At 33.5% G+C, this 27855-nt stretch overlaps 1 protein-coding gene across 1 annotated transcript in view; it reads left to right on the plus strand.

The window, feature by feature from the left end:
- LOC128553035 (uncharacterized) overlaps positions 1-27432 on the plus strand; it is a gene marked incomplete at both ends in the record, with an annotated part of 71006 nt that extends 43574 nt beyond the window's left edge. Inside the window, 30 exons of the mRNA XM_053534141.1 lie at positions 916-1037; positions 1235-1376; positions 2016-2249; positions 2614-2656; positions 3381-3527; positions 6024-6151; positions 8177-8425; positions 8640-8694; positions 9325-9488; positions 10526-10699; positions 10830-11042; positions 11323-11365; positions 11646-11803; positions 13229-13411; positions 14801-15013; positions 15239-15281; positions 19186-19343; positions 19630-19803; positions 20680-20889; positions 21213-21255; positions 21468-21628; positions 21870-22046; positions 22456-22708; positions 23629-23783; positions 24107-24271; positions 24897-25149; positions 25819-25979; positions 26475-26633; positions 26873-27082; positions 27390-27432. Of these exons, the coding sequence (XP_053390116.1) occupies positions 916-1037; positions 1235-1376; positions 2016-2249; positions 2614-2656; positions 3381-3527; positions 6024-6151; positions 8177-8425; positions 8640-8694; positions 9325-9488; positions 10526-10699; positions 10830-11042; positions 11323-11365; positions 11646-11803; positions 13229-13411; positions 14801-15013; positions 15239-15281; positions 19186-19343; positions 19630-19803; positions 20680-20889; positions 21213-21255; positions 21468-21628; positions 21870-22046; positions 22456-22708; positions 23629-23783; positions 24107-24271; positions 24897-25149; positions 25819-25979; positions 26475-26633; positions 26873-27082; positions 27390-27432 (4633 nt within the window). The remainder of the gene's footprint in view (positions 1-915; positions 1038-1234; positions 1377-2015; positions 2250-2613; positions 2657-3380; positions 3528-6023; positions 6152-8176; positions 8426-8639; positions 8695-9324; positions 9489-10525; positions 10700-10829; positions 11043-11322; positions 11366-11645; positions 11804-13228; positions 13412-14800; positions 15014-15238; positions 15282-19185; positions 19344-19629; positions 19804-20679; positions 20890-21212; positions 21256-21467; positions 21629-21869; positions 22047-22455; positions 22709-23628; positions 23784-24106; positions 24272-24896; positions 25150-25818; positions 25980-26474; positions 26634-26872; positions 27083-27389) is intronic.
- Positions 27433-27855: the final 423 nt, after the last annotated feature.

The following is a 27855-nucleotide window of genomic DNA, read 5'->3' on the forward strand; positions in this document are numbered from 1 at the left end:
GCATGTTGGACTTCTACTAAATTTGTTCAAATTATGATCCCAAAATGAATATAGGCCCGCCCCGTGTTCCATTGATTTTACAAAGAGCTCTTTAGAAAAAGCATGAAAATCTTTTTCTCTGAGACCTCGAAACACAGAGCTTTCATATTTTGCATGTACAATTGTCTAATGGACCTTTACCAAGATTGTTTAAATCATGACACAGGGGCTATTAAAAGCATTTTTGTGTTGCTTGGACATGTCTATAGGAAAAAGGTTCAAAAAGTGTAAACATAATTCATAAGTTGTTTAATTATAATTAGTTAAGGACACTGAATAGTTATGATATGTATCAGGCTGGTAAGAATCATTTTAGATAAGGAGCACAACATATGTTTTCAAAAATTATTTGAGGGGGTGGGGGTTAGCGGGGGGAGGGAGGGGAGGAATACAGTCAAAATGACACTTAAGCAATGGGAGTCAGGTAAGCGATTTATGAACACACGGTTCCTTGTTTTTAGACAAGTGTTATACAAAGGGAACATTTTGTTCCGTTTGGAGTCATTTTGAAAAAAATATCAGTATCATTCGTCGTGTTTTTGAACCGTATCAACTTCATCTATGAGCTAGATCATTGTCTCTTGTAATAAAATGGAATGTTCAACAAGGAATTAAATGCTTATAATTATATTAAACGCCGCAAGAAGGAAGGAAAGTGGAATAGTTGTTGGGTTCTATGTGATAACGGCCAGTGATACCAGTTACGCGTAATAACTTAGGTTGTACCTAAGTATCGAGGCTAAGCATTCAGTTGCAAAATATATGATTGAAGAAACAATAAGTATGATGTTTTATTTGATATATTAATATTGTCTCAGGCGACATGACCTTCAAATAGATAACATGTTGTTGAATTCGATGTTGCTTTCTTTCCAGCGGATTTCTCGGACTATGTTGACGATATTGAAGAAAATTTAATTGAAAGTGGCCAAGAAGTTCTTGATGTCGCCGTTGACGCAGCCATAGAACATTTCCTTGATCTGTTAGGAATTCCAGAGGTAAGTTAACAAATATCTATGTCATTATCAATATGTGGCAGTTATTTCGATGGCAGTTGTTTTCCGGCCAATATTTGAAGTTTTTCTCAAACACATAGTCAAGTTTGAAAATTACTTTAGTTATTAACGAAATAAATCCTGTGAGGTGAAGTTTCTTAATTAAATGAAAGTAGTCATTTATTACCTTGTTGTTGAAGGATCTTCTGCTAAATGGACCTCCTTGTCGAACTCCTGAGAATATGGATGAGGCGGACTTGATTGAATACCTAACTGATAGACAATTACCTACTGATGGCTCAAGGGAAGAATTGAACAAGATGTTCTGGAACAGTGAACTAAGTAATTCTTATTGCTTAAAAATTGTTATATCTTGCATGTAGAATCATGTGACAGTGCAAGTTTAAAATCAGCGAAAACGAAGGTTATGTAAAAGATGATAACCTAGGTTTAAAACCATTATTTCACATGTCAGAGGATAACGTCTAAACGCTCTGAATAATTCCGTGTAGTATACCAGTATTTTATACAATATTATTTTATTATTTTCTCCTATAATTTAATTAATGTAAAGTTCGAAAGTTACATAACTGTTAAAAATAGATGCTAGGATAACGCTGGTTTGACTTCTTGATTAAACTTCCTGATTTAATGTCATTGATTGTTTTTCATTTTGACGCTCTAACATGAGAGGCTAATAAATGCACTATTATACAGAATGCAATTTTACGTCTCCTTATATTTCTAATATTATTGAAAAGATAAAAAGTAATTCCTCGACTAATACAAATACCTTCAATTATGATATATTATAGACTAAGACAATGTTTTACATAGATTATGGTTATACATAAGTTCCTGTTAACCCAACGATAAATCTTGAATTAAACACTTATTCCCAGCAACGAAAACTTAATAGGTCATTTATAATGACATTTGATAATAATAGTAATACCTCATTATTCATGTTGTATCTTGCAGGTTGTAGTCTTAACGGAAAAGATCTTCATCTTCCTGAAATTCCAGTCGAATTCTTACATTATTACATTTCTGAAAACTGTATGCGTATTGATGCATGTGCAGAACTACAAATCCCTGGAATCGATAAATCACGATCATTCTCAGCGTACGTCGAACTTGACCCATGCCGATATGTATTAACTGCAGCTTTTGAGGGAATGGACATTACAGTTATACTGTTTGAATATGATTGGGGTAAGCTTCAGTACATTCAAAATGAATTTATACATATCAGTGTATTCTTTGTTTTGCATTTACAGCAGCCAAATCGTACATTATTATCATAATTAATATCAACTTGAAATGTCAAAATATATTTAAACATAAATAAACAATGTTTCACATTAGTAATCAGTTATTACATAATGTGTCTCGTAACTTACAGAACGATTTTACTCGTAAATAAATGAAAATATTTCTCATAAATATTTCTCATACATTACTGGTCAATGTTTTTCATTCATTATTATGTCTCATCAATTACTGAACTATATCTGTTTCGCATCATCTACTGAACATTGTTTCTTAAAAATAACTATTTTCAATTGTATTATTGCAGGTAAAGATGAGGTTATTAAACTTGCATCGGATTTCAAAATAACGTGTGTACCGTTTTTATCTATTGTAAATAATGTTTATGTTTTAAATAATTAACGGCACTGACCTCCAGATCGTTCGAAAACAAACAAAGAAAAAAAAAAGAGAGTTATCCGGAAATTTATGTTGTATTTCTTAAGAATGCTTTGAAACTTAATTACTGTTACTGAAACACACGAGAATTGGTTGTTTTTACTACTTTATACGATTAAAATCGAAAAGCGTTTGTAACGCTTTACTCGAGATAAACTGTCTCGATTATAAATATCTATATTTAACGCACATCTAACACTAAATCCTCCATGTTGTTATCGGTAACGACAGCCGAAAAATTCTTTTTTGTCGCGGCTGTCCGGGTTCGATTTTCAGCGTTGTCATCATTTTTTTCATGATTTTGCATTTTTTAAAAGTAGTTTAGAAGCAAAAAACCACATTCTAATGTTCATATTGTAACCAAACTTCTATTTTAAAGAAATATCATTTTATATTTAAAAGCTTGAGGTCAGTGCCTTTAAAAAATCACAGGCGTAAACAGATAGAAGTAGATATCTTAATAAAATGTTATCATTTTGTTTTTCACTACCACTTATTGCGAATATAAATAAGAAGAATAATGTATATAAAATGTCATTTGATAGCTTAATTGTAGATGCCTGAAAAAATTTACACGTTTAATCAATTCCACTGGTAATAATGAACATCACTTTATAAGAATAGAAAATGTTTCAGGTTTAATATTGGGAAAGATGACGTGCAGAAAGTTTTCAAAATTGGTCTAAGAGTCAAACTTGGTGCTGTAGACATTGATATAAAATTACTGGACGGCTTTGAAGTTCCTATTCCTGTCTGCAATGGCAATTTTTCACTACAAGGCAAGTCAACGATTTAAAAGTTTTAACAACAAGATATAAACAGTATATTATTTAAGTCTGGACTTATTATTATATCTAGACTTCAGGCGTTTTGTGTTTTGAACAGGCTATAAGTGATATTTCTTATATAATTACACTAATAAAGAGAACAGAAATGCCTCCCCTATCTCTCGTAATAACTAACAATGATTCCGTGGTAAAGCTGCTTTCCTATTGCCTATAGTGTGGAGGGCTTACTGGAAACAAAACCAACTGCTTAGTGTTTACAGTTCAATTTCATTAGACAATATTGTTCTAAGGATATACCAAGTCGTCCATTACCTACCGCTTCTTCGCATCTGGTAGGTTATATAACTCTGTCGGTCTTAATCACAGGGGTGAGCATCGCTAACGGAGCATCCGTCGTTGTATGTTGCTATACGTTCAGGAATGACTAAGTTAGACGTTCTGGAATGACTAACCCTTCTGTTTTGAGTTAGACGTTTAGGAATGACTTAAGTTAAACGTACAGGAATGAATAACCCGCCTGTCTGAGTTAGACGTTCAGGAATGACTAAGTTGGACGTTCAGGAATGACTAACTTGCCTGTCTGAGTTAGACGTTCAGGAATGACTAAGAAAGACGTTCAGGAATGACTAACACGCATATCTGAATTAGATCTCGACATTCTGAAATGACTAATCCTTCTGTTTGAGTTAGACTTTCTGGGATGACTAACCCACTTGTCTGGGTTAGACGTTCAAAAATGACTAACACGCATGATCCGCATTGACTAACCAGACTGTTTGGGATAGACATTTTCAAACGATTAACGTCCGGTTCTGGATCAGATATATTCCCGAACGGCTAATATCAGGAACTGTGTGAGACATTCCTGAACAGCTAATTTTCAATCGGAGGTATATTTCAATACTTGGTTGGCGTATGGGCATTGCTATAGTTTTTTGATGTTTTTATAGATATGTTTAACATATTTGGCGTGATTAATTTTGACCTTCTTATACAGTTTCTTTTCAAATATCTGTTTATTTGAGCAATTAGATTGGTTATAGCCTCTCATTTGATGTATTATCTCTAAAACTGTGTTTGTCAGAAGTTTGTTTTTGCATACCATGCATATTTTTACAATATAAATTGTTTATATGACTTACTAACGCAATCTTACTGTTATTTTGCATAAACAACACAAACGACGTTTCTTTGATTGTCCTTACATATCGCGAGATATCATCTACTTGTATGTGTTTGATTTAGAACAGTATACTAGGTCCTTTAAAAGGGTGACCGTGTGACAATATAGGCAGAAAGTGTACTGAGTAATGCTCTCTTCATCCAGTACATGTCAGTCAGGAACATGTATCTGGAACAATTATAAATGAAAAACAAAGTTCAAGTCATAAATGGGCTACACATTCAAACTTGTCTCTCCCTCGATCATTTTGAAGTTGTACTAGAAGCTGGAAAAGGATTTCCGTTCTTAGCGATATAGAAATAACGAGGCTATAACAGTTAATTCACGCTATAATGTTGCAATGTTGTAAATGTATAAATGTAAACTGAACGACATTAATCAAATACGTGTAAACTGTTTTGATAGCTATATATACGTTTGTTTTAAACCCTTATAGGGTATTTAAGTAACATCAGATTGATTTACTGTCCTATGCATTAATTATAAGAAACAATGTATAGAAAGCCTTGTTATAATGTAATTAATACACGGACAGAGGTTATACTGTTTATAGCTTATTAAATAATAAGATATAGCATTTATGACTAAACAGAGAAAGTCCTCAAACATATAGACAGAGTTCAGAACTAAAGTTCTGTTTATCCAACATCCTTATCATACATTTTAATGCACATAGTTGACGTTGTAATACTATTGAACTATTAAAAATGCTTGAACATAAACATGGCATACATACACGACAAGACATGTAAATACTGCGATTAGTTATTACAACCTTCATGAAGACTGTTTTAGATAAATGATACACAGCACTGTTGTCTTAACGGCGGTGCATAGTTGTAGCCAATGTGTGTTGAATACGCACCCGTGATCAGCTCTAATGTGCAATAAATTCAACTGGAAATGATGCCAAAATGATATTGATAGCCCTGATACATTGTCTCTTCATGTGAAGAAGTACTCTTTGGCGTGCTTTGATGAGCAAATATGGAACAACCAATTTTGATATCATTGTTATGGTTTATAGTTACACCAACTTCTGTAAGTCATATGTTGACTTTCGACAAAGACCCGATGTGCATTATCAATCTTTCCAAAAGTCTGCTGAGTGACTTCCCCACATTCCCCCCTTGACAAAGCTAGAACCAATAGAGTTGATGGGCAAGTGATTCGAAATCAGCAACCTTAGCCACTCGGATCATTTGCGATTTAACATCTTTTTGAGCAATACTGAAGCTTTGAGCAATTGCTCTCCTTTATGTGTTTACAGTTTGTATGTTTAACATGAAGATGAATATTTGTAGGAAGCCTTGAGAGTATAGCAGACGCGCTTGGCGGAGAAATAAACAGAGAAGTGTTTGATCTTCTGTTGAAACAGCTTGGAATCGACGAAATCATTAGAGAAGGGTCTTGTACATTACCTCCGCCTCCTACAGGTATTGAAAGTCTTATCATAATAATTTAAAACTAAATACATTTAAAATGATAATAAATAGATAGTGTTAATAACCGTCAGTACACAACTTGCTTAGTGTGTGCTAACCGTTCGTCGTCAGTCCATCCGTCGCTTGTCCGTCCGTCCGTCTGAATGTAATAATCTTTTACAAATGCCATCTCCTCTGAAAACATTACTTGGATATTGATGAAAAGTGCTTGGATGTTACTATGCTTGTCATCGTTCGAAGTTGTTCAAAATGCATCATTTGGTTGCCAGAGCTAAAAATCTTCAAACGACTTCTCCATGTCCATTTTTTATGAGTTTGAAATACGTTCATAGAAATATGTCTTGGGTCGTCTTCTACAAAGGTTATTCAAAATATTTCGATTCGTCAAAAACATGGCTGCCAAAGGCCGTTTTCATTCCTTACTATTGACTGGTTGGGTGAATTTCGAAACAAAACAACATATGTGCAACTTCACTTGCTATAATAATAATTTACTAATTTTTTGTCGAGTCCGCTAGCGGTGAGCTCGACAGAGTTGTCAAAATGGCGGTTTGGTATATGTTTGTGCGTGCGTGCTTTCGACCGTCCTTCTGAGTTTGTCCGGGCTGGAACTTATTCATGGATCAAGGGAGTTTTAATAAAAAAAGACATTTGCTTTCTGCAAAATTACATCAAAATTAGGATGCTATGGTACTACTACTTATATTAAACACCAAATACAACAGGATGTGATAAGTTTAACGTACATTAGCAATGGATTTCAGACAAAAAGTAGACTTAATTTTCAAGTATATCTATGTGGCTGCAACAGTGATAGGCAAATCGGTTAGATTTGCCAACCGATTAATCGGCATAATCGGACAAGCCTACCGATTCGATTAATCGGACATAATCGGATAATCGGTTATTTTAGTTGCATATCTATAAGTTCATTTTACAGTGTGTGTTTATATCATTACTTACATTAACCACACAGAGATAAAAAATCCTATTTTGTATTGTATTCCTTCATTAACAAGAGCAAGTTAACAGCGTAAAAGTAAAATATTTGTGAAGATAGTAAGCTTCAAATCCGGTACTCGTCTTAATTTCACTAGGGTGCAGACAGACATTATATATCCAGTTGATATTGTGTTATTAAATTAGAAATTATTTGGAGTTTTGCCATACTAATGTCCAGAGTTTGGGATGATGGTTTTCTCGGCTTAGTTTTGTAAAAACCATATATCTTCCAAAATCTTGGTGATCATAGATGACCTTGAGTTCTTTCAAGACGTTAAAAGAAGCCACTTTTTTGCAAAAGAGTAGTTTCCCTTGGCGTAACTGCCCCAAAGAGCCGTAAATATCAGAAAGAGAAAGGTCAGAAATACCTAAATTATCCGTTTAGGATGCCAAGTAATTAATCGGTAAGGGAAAATGAAGTCGGCGGTCGCGATCATGAATGCCACGCCGACGATTATCAGATTGTCGCCGATTGTCGGCCCATCACTAAGAGAAACAGTAGTGTTTAGTAATATGTCCGTCATTACGAGCGTTAACAAGATGGCCAATCCGTTCTGGTCCCCTTAGTGTTATTAGGGACGGTATTTGAACCTAAGCTGCCTTGACGGAAATGGATTTTCAAAGTATTAGACGGCGAATAGAAAACAGATATTAACGTTCGTATTTTGCGAAGCGTTTGACATTACAATTATTAGCATCAACTTCTTGTATGATTTTTATTCCACAGTAAGGTTCCTTAGGTTACACGCTGCCAAAAGTGTTAAACGCAATATTAAATTTTGAAAAAGCATGACTGCCAGTGAGGGTCTAAAGATCGGTCTCTATTTTAATGGAAAGCTTTGAGTATATATAGGCCAGTTTTCAAAGTTATTTGATAGAAGTATTTCTTGTCTTTGAAACTTGTGTAAGCATTAAAGGGTCACGAATTTGTTGTAACACACATTAAATTTTGTAGGTCCGATCATTTTAACGTTTATTTCTATTCAACTAAGACTAATTAAATTTTCGTTTCAGATTGCCCTCCCTCAATGAATATTTCGAATATGATACCTCCATTTATGAAGAATTTTCTTCGCTGCGAGCTAGCTGACAATTGTTTCGGCATTTCCTGTTGTGTAGAAATTGACTTTACAATCCCGTTGTCGTCTGTGGAAGTAGAAATATCATTTCCAGTTTGGTTTAAAATGGATCCCTGTGATTTCCATGTAGACACTGGAATAAGTGCATTGCAATTTGAAGAACAACTTCTCAAATATGAGTGGGGTAATCAGTAATTCTAGAATAAAATATTGATAAAATTGAAACATAAATTTAACAGAAACGAATATCAATTTTTTAATATGGCTGGCAGTTCCTTTTAATAAGAAGTGAATGGGAGGAACCAGATTAGTCTACTTAAATCAATGTAAGCAATTGTTAGAAAGATAACAGAAATGTCATCAATAAATATTCATATATAAGACTTTTTTTTTTTCAGGGAAAGAATCTTCAGTGTCAATTGGTTCAGGCAAGGAAGCGCCCATAAACATTATGTAAATATGTATATATAAAATGTTTAAGTAAAATTTCATTATAGATTGATTTTTGTTAACACCAGAAAACGAAACAGTCATTGTTATATATGTGTGTATCATGTATATAACCATTACAAATGAACAAACAATATGTATAGACTAAAACACACTTTTTAGTTTTGATTTGCTGAAAACGTTTTGTTATTTGAAGGTACAGAAATGTAGATTTTAAAGACTTCAAGAGTTATACATTAAATGCAGTCCAGAATTGTTCTTTAACCACATCTAAGCGATATTTAAGAGACGTACCCGTGTATTTAAGGCGACAAATAATTTCTCTCGAAACATTCATTAAAAAGTGAGTACTCTGAAAGTCACTAATGGCACAAACTTATTGACATATGTTTTTCTGCAAGACGGTTTTATAAATAACCAAAAATATTGCACGGAAGGTAGATATTCGTTGAAACATGAATAATACAGAACATTTACATCTGTCTTGTACTTTTTCCAAATTCAAAGTATACAAAGAACACTTGGTATGGTCTCTACACAGTGGTATTGTACATAATTCTCAGTTTCAAAGAAATTGTACTTTACTGTCATATCAGCTTTTTTTCTTTGCTAATTATCACTTGCTCTCGTCAGTTATGCCATAGACAACTACGAGGATGGATTTATCATAGACCTCCGTGTAGAGATATGCTTACCAATGGCTGGTAAAAAGTTCTGCATTCCTGAGAATGGCCTTTCATTGTTAAACGGAGAAAAGATTCCCGCTTGCAGTCTAACTGCTTGGAAAAATCTAACAGGTTATTTCCTATTTGTCCTATGTCAGCAAACGACAATTAACCAAAAATAGTTTTCTACAGCGTTTAAGAGTATTTGTACCAACTGGGAATTATGCGCGGAGGGTTGCGTTATGTAATAAGAATGTTACAAAGAATGTCCTTTTTTTTTAGCTCGACTATTCGAAGAATAGTTTAGCTATTCTACTCATCCTGGCGTCGGCGTCGGCGTCGGCGTCACACCTTGGTTAAGTTTTTGCATGCAAGTACATACAGCTATCATTTAAAGGCATATAGCTTTGAACCTTATTGTTTCTTTTTCTAGGTCAATTACCAACCTCACTGGGTCAAGTTCCATAACTCTGACATGTATTTTGAGCAAATTATGCCCCCTTTTGGACTTAGAAAAATCTGGTTAAAGTTTTACATGCAAGTTACTATCTCCAAAACTAATGCAGATATTGAATTGACTTCACGTGTGTCTTAGGGGTTATAAAACTAATTGATAGCACCAAGTTCCATAACTCTGACCTTCATTTTGGCCAAATTATGCCCCATTTTGGACTTAAAAAATTCTGGTTAAAGTTGTACAATGTCATGCAAGTTATTATCTCCAAAACTAATGCAGATATTGAATTGAAACTTCACATGTGCCTTCAGGGTTATAAAACTAGTTGATAGCATCAAGTTCCATATCTCTGATATGCATTTTGGTCAAATTATGTCCCCTTTTGAACTTAAAACTCTTTTTCATATTTAACATTTTGGGTAATATGTTTCTTCTTCTGGGACAAGATTTCGAATAGTCGAGCTTGGCTGTCTTACGGACAGCTTTTGTTATATAGGCATTCCATGAGTCATTTTACATTTTATTATGTAGCAAAACGAAGTAATGTATTATATTTAAACATAAGACATTAATATTTTTCAGGTGCTATAATTTCCATTTCTTATGGCGATTTTTTCTAAAAAAACGGATTTGTTTAGAATTTAGATATATTCCATTTGTAAACAAATGTCCTGATTAGTATCGATAAATTTGTTTCCATTTCCCTTTATAGACTTTTCATTAAGAGAATGGATGGAATCGAAAGGAGAAAATGTGGGTGAACAACTTTCTAATGCTGGCAGAGACGCACTCGTAGATATTCTTGGTTTGAATGACCTGCTTCTGTCTCCACCATGCGACCGAAAAAGAAGTCCATATAGTCCTTCAGTGAGCGGATGGCATAACAGTAAGATTCGTTGGTATTTTGTAAAACTGTATTATTGTAGTTTATATACATATAACACAAAGATCATTTTAAAAGCACAATTAGTATTCTGATATTCGTTTTAATGATTCGAGGAACGTTTTTATTTCAGTGTGCCCACAAAGTTTCGTAAATCCTCCTGCGTTGCCACGCATGGTTTCCTGCAGTGTACCAGATTATTGTACCGGCATAAACTGTTGTCTTGATCTAGGAAAAATTGGACTTTCAATCAAAGCCTACATTGATGTCAATATGTGCAACTACATTATATCTGGCGGAATAGAAACACAGACATTCAAATTTTCACTGTTCAGTTATGAGTGGGGTATGTAAACGTAGTTACAACTTGGAGTATACCACTTTCTTTTATGTTTTAAATTAAAAAAAAACAAACGTATGGAGTGAAATGTACACTATCATTGTCAGTATATCAAATACAAACTGAGATGCTTTTTTTGACAATTGGTAATTTTTCTTCTGTCCTGCTTTTAACACGAAGTAGAATCTAAATCATAACTTCGGATACTGGTATATAGTTTAGAAACAGGTATTTTTCACTTTTGTAGTTATTATGAATTCTGTTTGCGCGGATTTTTTACTTTCAGGTAAAACAGAAACTTTTTCTATCGAAGACTTCTTTCGGATAAGGTAAGTTTATAACGACAACGTTTGGAGAATTTAAAACAATGAAAGGACGACAAGCCAACATATAGCACTGAATATACAGGTTTAGTACGACATCATTTTTGGTCATGTTAAAAAAGACAAGCATAGTATGAAGCTGTATAGGCAAGCAGTGCATAGTAACTTATATATACTTTTTATTAATATTTTCATGAAATTTAAGGCAAATGTCAATATCTATGTATTCCAAGTTGAAGAAAGGGTTTTACTATTAAACACTGCATGCAAATTGTTTACCCCATAGGTACACCATAAGGAAGCCTAAAAATGAGAAGGTTTTTATCATCACTTTGGAACTAGCAGTGTGCCTAGAAAAAGATGGAAGTTGTATGTTTGAAACAAAGCTATTAGACGGTACAAAAGTTCCACAGCTTGGATGCGATATGTCCTTTGATTTTTCAAGTAAGAAATTGACCTTTGAAAAATATTAGATTAGAAATAATGAGAAAAGTACATAGTTTAGCTGAAATAAAACATTGTAAGACAAAAGCAAAAGTTGCAATATGTTGACCGAAAATATCTCAACCTAACATGTAGTTCAATCGAATTAGATCATGTCTAAATATTTAATAAATTGTAATAAGAATTGAATTCAGAGGTATGACAGCATTCTATTTTGTCTGGTCTCCTGATTGTTAATGATTAATTTATAAATATGTATATAATTATCTTCTGCCTATGGAGGGAGATACATATAGTTTAAGAGTTGTCCGTCCGTCTTCAAGGTCATCCTTGCATCAAAAGCAACAGCTAAGACTTGTATGGATTATTTTAATGAAACATAGTAGTGATATTAACTGATGTAGGGAAAAACCACTATAAGCTTTAGTTTGATTGCCTGAAGAAGACAACAGTTACGGCTAATTGTGTATACAAGTGTAGAGGATTCATTCTGATTGTTTCTTTCTTTCTGTCTGTTCTGGGGCCGTATTTAAGGCTTGCTTAAAAGTATTTAAATAAAAAAGGTAGTAATGTGCACACTGTTATTGAGAAATTCAACCATGCAAGATGAAGAATGTGGAATGGCCCTTAGTGCTTATCTAGGGCGTACTATGTAGGATATTTCAAATGGAATAGATCCATACGAGATAATGCGTTCATGTCGTATATGTTATGGTCGCGTTGATTTCAATTAGAAATATGGTTTTACGTTTTGCTTTTTAAGAAGCTAGTACGTATGCATATACAAATATTTGTGGGGTTGCATGGGTCGAGGTCAAGATCACTTGCTAAAATGCGGAACAAATTTCCGCATTATAAGATCAGTTATGATAAAAAAATATAGTCAATACTTGGTAGAATGGCGGCTTTAATGAAAAACAACCTTTTGGTTATATCTTTGGTACCATGGCTCAAGTTCATTATTACTGAAGAAAGGAAAACGTTTTCGCTCACTTATTATGTTACGCAGATGAATGATTGCGTCCAGCTGAGTTACACAGACTTAAAGGAGATAAAATGTTCAGCTCCATTTCAGATTGCTTTGGTCAAGGTCTTTGACAATATTTCTAAAATAAGGAAAATGTGTGGTTAGTAACTTCAATTATGAATAAGACATAAAATGTACCACGGAGTCTTTGCTACATATGTGCTCAAAATATAAAATGATTATATTCTTTGATTTCGTTTTAGAAATAATTTGTTTTTACCTTTATATCTCAGCGGAGTCGGCGAAATTCGTTTAGTGAGCAACAAGAAATTTGGTTCAAACTGACACCCATTTTGGTTTGCTTTCTGTAGGCCGAGAAAGCTTTTCTCGGCTGAAATATTTTTCTGATTTTGCGGAGGATACTTATTTACCGAAACTGTTTATCATTTTGTTGATAGATTTTTCTGTAACATCTTGGCTCGAAAACAACGGCTTAGGAAATCTCGGTCCATTAGATGATTTATGGGGAGATGCTGTAAAGTTCGTTGCAGAGGTTATTGGACTTGACAAGTACTTTTTGGAGGAGCAGTGTGACGTTAATAAAGATCCGTTCAAAAATGCTACGTCAAGCTGGAATAATGGTAAAATTTGATATGAAACACACAGTTTGCACTTGTACTGTCTGCTTTTTATACGCCCGAAGGGACGTATTATGTTATGACGCTGGTGTCCGTCTGTCCGTCTGTCCGTCCGTCTGTCTGTCCGTCTGTCCGTTAGCAGTTTCGTGTCCGCTCTGTAACTCTTGAACCCATTGAAGGATTTCAAGGAAACTTGACACAAATGTTCACCACACCCAGACAACGTGCAGAGCGCATGTTCCGGATGTCTCGCTTCAAGGTCAAGGTCACACTTAGGAGTCAAAGGTCATATCAGTTTGTTTCGTGTCCGCTCTGTAACTCTTGAACCCCTTGAAGGATTTCAAAGAAACTTGACACAAATGTTCACCACACCAAGACGACGTGCAGAGCGCATGTTCCGGATGACTTGCTTCAAGGTCAAGGTCACACTTAGGGGTCAAAAGTCATATCAGTTTGTTTCGTGTCCGCTCTGTAACTCTTGAACTGCTGGAAGGATTTCAAAGAAACTTGGCAGAAATGTTCACCACATTGCAACGATGTGCAGAGCGCATGTTCCGGATGACTCGCTTCAAGGTCAAGGTCACACTTAAGGGTCAAAGGTCATATATGACTTTTCTTTGTGCATATTGCTCTGCATTGCAGTGCTCTTGTTTTTATTTGGCAGATCTCTTTTTTTTTGTACTTACAATAAAATTTCTTTGAATTACTTCCCTTTTATGTTACTATAAATAGCTTATTTTGAAACTTTTTTATTATTGGCCGTAGGGAAAAACCGAGACCACTTTTCTGTGGTACAACATGGATGGTACCTCCAATTTTAAGGTGTATTTTTACATACCTGTACCTGATAAAGATTGTTTTGTAGACTTTGAATTTTTTTTTGTGGACTTAGATTTGTTTTTTGAAGTTTTCCTTTTGTTGTTCCAGTCCTTTGGGGCTTCAACAGTCAAGTTCTTAAAATTTTGCTCCTATCCTATGATGTAAGCCTTCGGGCGTATATTGCCCCGCTTGGCGGCGCTCTTGTTTTAAATTGTAAAGCAGTCACAATAGCAATGACGCTTATTCTCCAAAACATTCGCATCAGAACATGAGGTCGGTGGGAATAACACATGACATATCTTTACATCAATAGTTTAAAAATATGTACAAAACCCGCAAGTATAGAATTCCGTTATTAACATGTGTTATATGTGAAAGGCTTTGTGTACTATGTTGCGTAAAGTAAACTTTTATATTGACCAAGGTGTATACTTTTAAAAAAAAAATCCAGCCATGATTACATTTCGTCTAGTTATGAACGTACTCACATTTTTGCAATGCCAGTGTGCTACAAAGTACTTCCCTAGAAGATGATAGATGTAAAAAATGATAATACTTTCTAAATATTTCTAGAGTGTCCAAAGCTAACGAAAGACCTACCAGAAATACCAGGATCTTCTGTATGTCATATTGCAACTTCGTGTACTGCAATAGACTGCTGTATCAATGTTGACTACCTAAGACGTTCCTTACACGTATCCTTCAATATTGACTTCTGCAACTTTACAATCAGAGGGAACTTGGAAAAACTGAACTTTAATTTTAACATTATTGATTTTAAATGGGGTATGAAACTTCTCTTCTTTTTTTCTTATTGTCTTAAAAGGATTTCGGCAATACTTCTGCTTGTATTTTACCGTTACAATTCATTTCAAAAGTCAAAGTAGAATTAAGACGTGATGTGTTGGGTAATTATTATGAACATACCTATAAAGCATTACAAATGTATTTTGTGTAATCTATGTACTACCGATAACCATTTATTTATACAAGTGAATGTGTATATTTTAGGAGAGCAGTCAGAAGAAACAATTTTAAAGCTGATCAAGATCAGGTCAGTATATAGTCTATTGTAATTCTGTTTTAGCCTGCTGCCAACACTTACAATACGACATTGATTGGTATACTCTAAAATATAGGAAAATATTCGCTCATGATAATTTAGAAACATGGTCAGCTCGTCGCAAATAGATTAAAACATACTATTTTCACAAAAATCATTATTCTTTTCACATTTTACACGAACTTTGATACGATATAATAAAAACAGTTTCAACGAGATTTAATTACGTTTATTTAAAACAGGGATGTTACGTAATCTTTGTTTTCTGTTCATCCATTATATAGGTTATCGTACCGATAGCGTTCTATGCACTATAAGTATACATTATTAGACTTTAATGATTAAAGAATGGGCAGTTATACGGGACGTGCAGACAAAGTGACGATTGCTCAATGTTGATAGGCCCGCCTACCTCAACATAAAGATTCAGAGACTTCATAAATAATCAATGAAATATAAATATGAACGATTAACAGAAAGTATAGTTGCAAGAAAAGTTATGATATATTGGATAAAATCTAACATTTTAAATACTTTGCGACTGGTACAGAGTTTCAACTAGAATGACTAACACTCTGGTAAGAGTCCTGTGACATAGTGATTTACACCTGACTCGCTAGACAGTCTTCTTGGAAAGTATTTTATTTTTCATTTTGTTAAAGAAAGTGAGAGAATAGTGGTCACTGGAAACAACAATAGGATTCATGGCCGCACTTAATATAGTATCAAGTGCTGAATTGCCAAAATAAGAGCTAGGCCCTCTTTTTCAACAGTAGAGTAATTTATCTTATGTTTATAAAACTTTTTCGAGAAATAACAGACAGGATTCCAAAGTTGTTAATAATATTTTCTTGTAGCAATATCCCACCAGCACTAATATCACTAGCATCTACTGTTAACTTAATACTATATGGATTTCAAAATTGGATGCCAAAATAACTGGTTCACTCTTGAGTATGGCCTTTAATTTAAAATGATTTTGACATTCACCATTCAATATAAATTTGGATTTTTAGTGAGTAAACTTGTTCAGTGTTCAGCAATTGAAGAAAATTGTGACAAAATTATCTTTAATATCCAGTCATGCCGTGGAAAAGAATAAATTGTCTTTTATTGGTTGGAACTGGGAAATGGATTCGACCTTAGTATCAATGGGTTTTACTTGACTTTGTTCCACAACATTATCTAAGAAACTAACACCATCTCTACAAAATTCACTTTTGATAAATTATTTGTAAAGTTTGCTTCACTGACTCATTTGAAGAAATCCTTTATGGTCTGCAGTTGACTTTACCAAGTGTCATGGTATATGATGACATCAAAAATCAAGAAATGATAGAATTTACAAGCCTTTTAAATGTTGCAGGTTAAAGTTTCATTCTAAATGGTTTTGTATTGGAATAATCCTTCAGGTGTAACCATTGCTTAAACCTGTTTAGTATTATCTGTCCGAGGAACTTGCCAAGTCAAATTTCATTACAAATTGTACATTTCCAGTTATATCAATACAACTGTCAACTCTAGCTATTGGAAATGAATAAGGTTTTATGACGTTGTTAACTTACCTGTAATATGTACACAACTGGTAAGATTTTTTAGGACTTGGAACAAGAATACATGGAGAACACAACTTCAGTTACTGTTGCTCGGTTCAATGAAATCATTGTTCAGCAGATATATTATTTCTTCTTTTAAGTATTTCTGTTTTGTAGGGTTCGTTCTGTATGGGTTTTGTTTAATTGAAGTAGATTTTGGTTCAGTGTCATCAAAAATTTTATTAGTTCTAGTTGATACATCAGGAAACAAATGTTCATATTCATAGATAGGTTGTCTCAGCAGCTCTCTTTGTTGAGGTTCCAAATTAGAAAGTATTTTATCCAGTTATTGTAGAACTCTCAAGTTTTATTTGACCACTTGCAGTGCTGTCATCATATTCAATATCACATTCACCTGAAGTTTCAATTGTCTTACTAACAGGTAAACTAACACTAACAGGTTAATGGAAAGAGCTGTTTCCATCAATGTATTCTTTTAACATGTTTATATGACATAACTGTTTTGCTCTCGCCTCCTAGGAGTGTTAATAATGTAATCCAGATACTTGACTTTTTTCAGTAAAATTACCATAATATATAGCTTGTATTGCTTTACCAGGAATAGGTATAATTGCCAAAACTCTATCGCCCGGTTTAAAGCTTCTTTCCTCGGCACAGTGATCATATATTGATTTCATTTTATTTTGAGCATATTTCTAATTTAAACGTGCTAACCCACAAGCTTTTGTTATAAAGTATAAAGATATAAAGTCAAAAACATATTGTAGCAAATTTAAAGAACTGTCATAATTCAAATGGACTGAAGCCAAGTGATTCTTGTACAGCATCTCTGACCAGCAAATAGCAAAAAAAATATATACCTTCATCCCAATCCTTCTCTATATCAAAACGATATGTTCCTGACTTATTTTTCAATGTTTTATGAAGTTTTTCTAAGGCATCTTGACTTTCTGGGTGATAGGCTGAATATTTTTATGTTCTATGCATATGTTATATAATACTTGCTGAAATATGTTGGACTTAAATTAGAACCTTGGTCAGATTGTACAGATTATAAAAGACCGATAAATATGAAAGGTTTAGTTCCCGCTTCAACAATAGAATTTGTCCAGAATATTTTTAAATGGAACAGCTTCAGAAAATCTTGTTGAAATTCACACAATTGTCAAAAGATTATGGTTCCTCGATTTAGTTTTAGGCAATAAGGGACCAGCACAGTCCTCTATCATTTTACTGAATGGTTCATCAAGTGCGGATATTGGCTGATGATGTGCCTTGGGTATTTTCTGATTAGGTTAACCTATTATTTGGCATGTCCGACATGACCTACAAATTGGGACACATCAGATTTTATATAAGGCCTGTAAAAGTCATTTAAGTTTTTGTGGTATATTTTATTTACACCACAATAATCTGACATAGGCGTTTCATGAGCCAGGGTTAGATTTTCCCGACGATATGTTTTTGGGATCGCACTCTTGTAATGTTTTGTCCTTTTATCATCAGCAGGGAGATCTGGTGGCCACCATTTTCTCATAGAATTCCATGTTTAACAAAATAGCAGACAAGAACCTGCGAAATCTGTTCCTTACTAACAGCCTTTAGAAACAATGGTGAATTTTCAGGATCATTGTTTTGTACGTGAATAACCTTCGACTTTGACAGCGATTTATGACCTTGGTCATTGTCAGAGTCTGTTAGTCGATCAAACAGATTTGAAGACACAGAATTATCTGTCTCAGAATCAAATACAGAAAATGAACATTTTTAAATGGTAAATCAGGTCTGTCATCCACTGTCACTGGGTCAATAACTAAATCTTAGGTTAAATCAGTATTATGGAGGGGTAGAGAAACAGCACTCAGTGCTCAAATGAACTAAATATGGGATTGTTAACGGCGTCTATGTGTACGGGACATTTTATATCCCTTTACAAACAAAGATGATGTACTGTGAAATCATTTAAATTCGCTGGCATGAAATTTCGCGCAAACGTGAAGAAGGACTGTTTCGCGCGGGTTTTAATTCGCGCATTTTCAATTTTAGCAATGAAAGATATAATAAAAGATTTATAATAGCGCGGTCTTAAATTCGCGCATCGGTCCTAGCGCGAAATACGCGAAAATTTGTCCTACGCGAATAAAAATGATTTCACAGTAAGTCTTCTTTATAAGACAGGAACGTTTTTTTTTTTGTCAACAGATCGGATATAGGCAGCATTAATTGACAAAATGTATAAGAAATGTTTTAGTTTGCTCAAGTAAAATATGGAAATGGCATATGTTTGAGCCAATATGTATATAAAAGAACATTTACTGATACCCTTTATTATTCCGAAGGTACACGATAGACAAGACTGAGAAGAATTTTGTCGTAGATCTCTCGGTTGCAGTCTGTATGGATTCTACAGAACCCTGCCAATTTACAACGGATATTTTCAAGAATACAATGATTCCTATTCCAGTATGCAACCTTGATGCAGGGTTAAGTTTAGGAAGTATGCTTTTGTTGATTTCTACATCATGTTTAGTTAGTTTATTGTTACTAGAATTTCTGTGACGTACTTTGTTTGATTACATTCTGTATAATAGCTTTTTGTGTTCTCTTTAGACAAGATAAACTAGTTTACAATCCATTTAAAAGCTCTCTAATTTTTGTTTCAAATACTGTAACATTTGGATTAGTACCATTTGCAAGCAAGGGTTATTAACAAACATGACATAAGCACTGTAGCTGAATAATAAAATTCGTATATATTTGTACGAAAATCGTTTATTTTTCAGATTTTTCTCTTAGTAACTGGTTGAAAGAAATCGGTCATACACTAGATGACAACTTGCCATCGGCAGTAATTGCACTGCTTCTTAGTAAGCTAAACATTGATAAATTCCAGCTAAAGCCACCATGTTCTGCTACTGATACGACTTATACAAATGCAGTCAATGGGTGGAATTCAGGTAAGACATAACTGACGTGTTCAAATAGTTTTACTTGTTAACGAGTCTGAAAATTTTTGCAGACATGCTGGATAAAGACTAAATCATAAACAGCAAGCTTGTCTTTGTAGAATCGACTAGGGGCTTCGGATTAAATAATATAAAACATGAAAAAGTTGGAAGTTTTATCGTTTGGTTAAAGCCTGTCATTTTTCAAGGTGGACCGTCAATTTACTGTTCGTATACCCTTATAGAACATTACTTCATGTACCAGTAAGTCAAAGTCTGTCCGATAGTTTTATTATCCATCATCGCATTAAGTTCTGCGATTTTTCGATTGATTTTGTAAAAAAGGGAATATACCGTTAGCGTGTCTGCCACTCGCTAGTGCCGATTAATTGAAAAATAAAACTTCCAAACTAGTAAATAGAATACCGTGCTGCTGTCATTTTAACACATGTTCCTACTACATGTACCCTTTTCGTGACTCTTAAGAATGAAAAATGAGCATTCGCTGTCCGTCTGTCAGCCTGTCTATCCACCCGTCCGTATTTAGCTTGTCCACATTTATTCTTCAAAACAGTTAGCTTGATTTTTCAATAACTTTCTACGTACTGAATTATGATTTCATAGTTACGGCCTCTAGATCTCTCAAAAATGTTGAAATCTGCTAAGCTAAAACTCAAGCACACGGCCATATGTTTTTTGCAGGACTTTCCAACTTTAAGTATATTCACAAGTTTTCAAAAATCAGGGTTTAATAACATTCCACATTGTAGAATCATTTTGATATGAACGTGTGGACTACATAAAACATAATCATGATGTCTACAAATATAATGGTTAATTTTGACAAAGAAAGGACTGACATATTGTTATTTTACTATTTTTTCTCAGACTGTAATGCTTCCATATCATTACCTAAACTGCCAGAGGAAATAGTTTGCTACATGACGGACTACTGTACAGGTATAGACTGTTGCATATCTGTAGACATATTGAGAACCACGATTCATGTTTCATTCCTACTGGACATGTGCAAATATAAACTGACTATGGGCATTGAACGTTTAGAAGAGGAAATTCTTCTGTTAGACTACAAATGGGGTTAGTAGAAATTATTCAATTTGTATACTTACTTAATGTCTACAGTGATCTTAATAACAGAACAGAATTACTGTAACATAAGATAAGATGCATTCAATAGGTTTTAATTGTATGAACATGTAAGTATTACACATAAACTATTTTTAAATGAATAACTTTCAATGACCGTTGTTTATTTGTACTACTAGTGGCATAACCGTATTTTAATAAAATCTGATGTCTAATGATTAACTAATAAACATTTTTAAACTGATAATCTTTAAATATTACAACATACGTGACATTACATAGTCATTGAGGAGAACGTTATATCAAATTTTCAGGTCAAGACAGTCATTTCACTCTGGGAGGATTTTTTCGCATAGAGTTAGTAGTATTCCGTTACTTAATTATTGAGTTTTCAAGTTATTTGATATTAAAGTTGTCAATTAAATGGGTTTTACGTAACTACATAATACACTATTTTAACGGAGGTCAACATTTTGATATTTGCATTGGTTAAAATATAATGAGTCTGGTTCTAAATGCACTGTATTATAATACAAAACGGAACACTAATATTTATGGTTTTGTTCCAGATATAAAATCGACGATCTGCAGAGCAAAAAAACATTTATTGCTAATGTAAAACTGAAAATATGTTTTGAACAAAACACCTGCCTTTTTGAAATGGAAATACTAAAAGACGCTTATGTTCCTAAACCACTTTGTGACTGGAATGTTGGACTAACGATACCCGGTAAGAATAATTCATGTACATGCTATCTTTGTTTTAATAGAAGTACTTTATGATAGATAAATAATAAAGAAATATGAATGTAGAAAAAATAGTGTTATAAATAGCATATGTGGGGTTTTTGGTTTCGTATTGTTAATGCGCTAAACCATTTTGCAAACGACCGTTAATCAGTGGGACATTCTTCAGTCTAGTTCGTTCGAAGTACGGATTTTTCGATCTCAAACTGACTCTATCTTTTCAGACTTTTCCCTTACTAACTGGATGGGTAACTTAGGCTATGAATTAGATGGTGACACATTAAAGGACTTCATGATTGAGAAATTGTTCGATGCACTGGGTATTGCTAAGTATCTAGAAGTAACTGAGTGCAAACGTGAACTGTATCCTTACATTAATGCTACAGATGGCTGGATGACAGGTGAATTATGTGTCTTTATTATCTGGATGCTAAGAAAAGAAAACACTTTAAACACTCAAGTTGCATTGATATTATCTTTCACGCCAAAAGAAGCTGTAAATTGAACTAAAGGAAAAAAGAGGTGTTGGAGATCTAACATATGCCAAACCACTTGTAACGTTTTGAATCCCAATGCCAAAAAAAATAAAGATATACAATACAACCTCTCAAGATAGGCTCTCAAACAAAAACCTCTCTATAATAGCATCATCAAAATTTCCGTAAGCTGAAATATACTATCAAATTTACCTCTCTTGAACAACAACAGTCAGTGTTTGTATTTCCCAAAGGGTGTTGCTCTACAGAGGTTGCACTGTAACAAACTTAAATGTTATTGCAACATTTATGGGAACTTATTATTTTATTTTAGAATGTCCAAAATCCATAAAGAGTCGAGCCCTTCCAGATTTTATAACATGTCATGTACCGTCATACTGCACCGGAGTTGATTGCTGTGTGACTGTAGGCTTGGTCAAACGCTCATTTAAGGTATACCTGCATCTAGATGCATGTAACTATGTATTCACCGTTGGAATTGAAAAATTTGGAGTAAACATATCGCTTCTGGACTACGAATGGGGGAAAACAGAAGAATTTTCACTGTTAGGGGCATTACGGATCAGGTAAGAATTACGTATTTTGACCATCATAGACATGCTAACATAAAGCAACTCATAAACAACAAAGTTTAACATAATAATCAACCAAATAATTTGTTAATATTCTGTTGGACACTTTTTAATGGATGCCGTATTTATTCTAAAGTGGCTTCGTTTTTAGCTACGTAGCCACTGCTACGTCTTAAAAAGATAAATACATGTAGACAAACCTTCCGTGACCGATGTATTAACATCTGATATCTTTGGTAATCTTTTACAGCTGATATATGTATCTATTAAGATTTTATGGAAAATGTTGATTTTTTTTTCTCTAGAAAAAGGCATCTTCATAGGAAAGCTAGAAAGCTAGAAATATGACACGCTAGCGTGATCATAACTCGTGTAAATGGCTGTAGTCGGCATTATTTCCTCGTAAATTGGAAAAATCTGTACAGGAAGTGTGCTGTATCAGAAATAAATTCCATTTGTAAATTCAAGCAACAATTTTCAGTCTTTTCTTTTCTAAGGCTTTGCGGCCACAATTATTTCGAAACAAGTGACATTAATGTATGTATGATTGGCAGCCTATCATGGAGTATAAAACACAGGTTAGAGAACTTTAAAAAGGCAGAGGTTGTTATGACATTTTTAACTGATTTGTTTTGTATATTAAATATGCCATTGTAATCACAAATAATAATTATATTAATAACTGTTATTATCATTGATATTTTTTTATCGTGAAGTGTAGAATTATTTAATATGAGGAAACCATAAAACTGATCTCCAGAATATCATTGATATGACCAAATAGTCCTCATATGTTTGAAATAACGACCTGAGGAACACCTCCTGTCTTCCCATATTACCAAAAATGTGTAAAGATTCCATTATAATTCATAATAACCCCAACGAAGAAATTGAACATTTGATATTGGTTTCAGATATTCTGTTATAAATTTGGAAGCCGAAAAACAGTACGTTCTAAATTTGAAAATGTCCATATGTATAAAATCTGGTGACTGTGAAGAAAATCTTGTCCTTTTGGAGGATGCAAGGCTGCCAAAATTTGGTTGTGATTGGAATACGTCATTATCAGGTAGAAGATATGATAATTTCAAAGGATCGTTGTTTGCTCTAGTATGTCTCACCAAAAAGGAGAATGATATCTACATAAGCTAGTTGTGACATTAACATTCTCCATCTCAGTCGTCGTTCACAGATTATTGTACTTCATAGTTTGTCATGGTCCATTGAGATTATTGTTTGTCAGGGGTTTTCACATATCTATAATTCATACTATTTTTCGTGCTAGTTTAGCATTTGATAAGCAAACTGACACTATTATAAAATACAAACCCACGTTATGTTTCATTAACCTACTGAATAACACTGATACGCACGTTTTTATTTGTTTAACAGACTTTAGTCTAGAAGAATATTTAGAGAGTATTGGAAGTCAGATAGGAAACATAGGGGATGATCTACCAGATATTATTGCTGACAAACTTCTTGAACAACTGGGTGTGGCCATGTATATGAATAGGACACAATGCCAATCGTCAGCTGATAACAAACTAATAAACGGTATAATGACTAAGTAATTCTATATTATTTTGATTAAAAGTTGATTAAAGTGCAGATCTAAAGAAAGGCAATCCCACTGCATTATTAGTTTTGCTTAGATTAAAAGGGCAAGTTTCTAGGTGTTTATCTAATATATATGCCTACAAAACATAAAGTACTAACGTATTAACAAAGTCAAACATGGAATAAATTGTCAAGTGCATTAACTATTGTACTGCACATATTTTACTGCGTGGTTAAAGCCATAGACATTTGAGTTATATATTTTACAACTTTTCGAGTGTATTATAATTAATTTTGAAAGATTTGCAGAATTTCGACGATTTTGCCTTTATTTACAATTATAGGTAAATGAAAGCTCTATGTCTTTGTTTGAAAATGTTTATGTAAACCAGAGGCATTCGTTTTTTGTTGTTTTTTTTTTTCGAAGTAGAGATACGTTTCAAGAACAAAATACAAATGTATGTATATTATCATTACAAAATTGTTAATCTTGAATCATAAAAAAAGAATAATTACACAATGTAATACATTGAGTTGTTGTTTTACAACCAAGTATTTCTAGCTATATTTTTGGGCAATAGCATACTACGTTAAAATTTAGCGGCATTATCATTCTCTTTAGAATGTGAAAGAATGGATATTCAACTGAAGGTACCTGAAATTATGACGTGTTCGATACCAGCCCACTGCACGGCAGTTGAATGTTGTATTAGTGTTCCTTTGATCGGTAGAGCACTTAGTATTGCGGTTGATCTTGACGCCTGTGCATATCAATTAAGACTGAAGGTGGAGAGGTTTTCCAAAGAAATACGATTGTTCGATTTCGAATGGGGAATTTGGCAATCACTGGACATAAAAGGCGTATTTAAAATAGAGTTAGTAATAACCTTACAATACAATACAGTTATTAATGACATCAAGACGGACGTATTTCTATGTAATGATATTCCGGTTAATACTATGTACATTATTTACTAATATATATAGGAAACCAATAACGTCGACTGGTTTACTGATATTTCGAACGAACCATATTTACATGTTTTGATTTATTAAACCTGGCATATGTTCACTAGTTAAAGAGCTAAGCTCAGACGGACATTTATATACATTTCTCTCTTTCTGCTAACAAGTCGTAACAAACACGTTTAAACCTCCTAGTGTTTTAGATGGTGTCCCTTATTTCACCTTGCTTTTTTGTCCAAACAGTTTGTAAGTTAAGGTAGTTCTTCTATTTGTTAGTGGATAGCCCCCTCCACCCAAATACCTCCGCTTCTCATACTGAAACTGACTTCGTCAAAATAATACATTCATTTTGTGATATTGTTGACTATGTCCGTCACGGATGGCTGGTTGTGCGGTGTGTTGCGTCAGATACTTTCGTTGTGCTCAAAACTTCGTGGTATTTTACGTTAACGTTACCGATTTTATTTTCTTACATCCTTTATTTATTTATTTATTTATTATTTTTTTTATTTTATTATGTATTAATCCCGTCTCACCTCTATGTGCAGTTTTGCAAGAACACAATTAAACAATTACAGGTATTTGATTGATGACCTAAAATCAAGCAAACAATTCGTTATCTCTGTACGAGCTCGTGCTTGCTTTGACGGGAACAGATGTAGCTTGGATGTACCTATTGTTGAAAACCTGTTGCTTCCCAAACCACTATGCAATTTCAATGGAGCTTTCAAACTTCCCGGTAAAATATAGAATATTCTCACGCGATTTTTTAACAGTTTTATGTTGTTTTTTCTTTGTCTTAATTTCCCCTTTACGCAATAGATTATAGTAAATACAAAGGGGTTAATTTTTGTTAAACGCAACGGAAAAGCGAATATTAGGACACTTTTATAATAATATTAATGATTCAGTTAATTAGTGACCCTCCGCTGAAATATATGGGGTCAATATGATATATTGGGTATGGTGCGTTCGAGGCATTAGCTGAGTCCCCATATTTATTACATTTACCCCACAAACAAACGCAATAATTGATTTGTTCAATGACCAATTGGTTTTAACCTAACCTAACATGAAAATTTACTGACCCTCTACAGGAATATAGAGGTCACCATGTGACAACCTTTTAACCAATTAAAATGGTAGAATATTATTAGAGGTAAACAACAATATGAATATATGCTCCCTTATGATCGATATTTATAGACACACTTTTATAAACTAATGATTTTAGATTTTTCGTATGACAAATGGATTAAAGAAAATACAGATAAAGTGACGGGTGATCTGACTAATATTCTAAGATCAAGATTGTTCGAGGAACTAGGAATTACACCGTATTTACTGAAAGACGAATGCAATGTAGAGTTACCTAATGTTGGATGGAAATCTGGTAAAATGAACTCTCCATAATTATAGCGATACCTATATTTATTGTACCTGCCTTCATAAAATCTTGTAGATGTAAATTATGTAGTATTTATCTGGTAACTTAAACTTTCATATATATTTTCATACGTGATAACAAATAATATAATGTTAAAAAAACACAAGTGATTTTGTTAGCATCATTCTGTGTTTTAATTTTAATTAATTTAAAACTAATATCATAACTTATTTCTCTTCATTCAGACTGTCCTGTTAATATATCGCTGCCTGCACTGCCAGAGAACATGATGTGCCATTTGCTTAAGCACTGTACTGGATTTGCATGCTGTGTGAACATTCCCTTGCTAAAAAGGTCATTTTCCTTCCATCTGGATCTCGACAGCTGCAATTATGCACTCATAGTGGGCATCGAGAAACTTGAATATAACCAGTCACTTATAAACTATGAATTTGGTATACGACGATTTCCTTTACAATTTATTGTATTTGAAATGTAATTTATATGTTAAATAAAATTATATACAACTTGGTAGATAAAAGTTAAGCCAAAGTACGAAATGATAGACAAAATATTTACATTTGTGACTTAACAAATATAGATTATTATCACGTTTCTTTCTGATAGTATGTTAATATCTTTTTTAATTGTTCCATAAAGTTGACTGATTGTGTACATTCTGAGCCTAATAAATAATGACACCCGACTGACTTACTATTCCTTTTTATTTCGATACTATTAAAAATAGTAATCTTTACACAGGAACGAAGAAAAATGTCGATTTGTTTGGAGTAGTGCAACTCAGGTATGCACATTATTCAATGCATCTTCTTCAAGATTAAACGTATTATCTGCATTTAACTTGGAATTTGCTTTGATTTCTGTTACTAATTACGTCATTGAAATGTCATTTTATAAATACTTTAACGCTTCTATACAAACTTCTTAACTTCGATTTTTCTGAGACAGAATCTTTGTCTGTTACTTATTGTAAATATGAAAAGTAGTTCTCACTGCATCACCAACGTTATGATAGGTTTTATCAGGAATTGCCAGAGTAAATAATTTATCAAACAATTTAATGATATCAGAAGATCCCTGATTTACAGTAGTCATAAGACATATATGACTAAATATATGCATTTAAATCAAATAAATATATATATATACGTAATTTATTCAAGTTACACAATTGTCGATGACAAGGAGTCTTCAGTCTTTAAACTAT

The sequence above is a fragment of the Mercenaria mercenaria genome, unplaced genomic scaffold (genome assembly GCF_021730395.1).
Source record: "Mercenaria mercenaria strain notata unplaced genomic scaffold, MADL_Memer_1 contig_3409, whole genome shotgun sequence".
Taxonomy (NCBI): domain Eukaryota; kingdom Metazoa; phylum Mollusca; class Bivalvia; order Venerida; family Veneridae; genus Mercenaria; species Mercenaria mercenaria.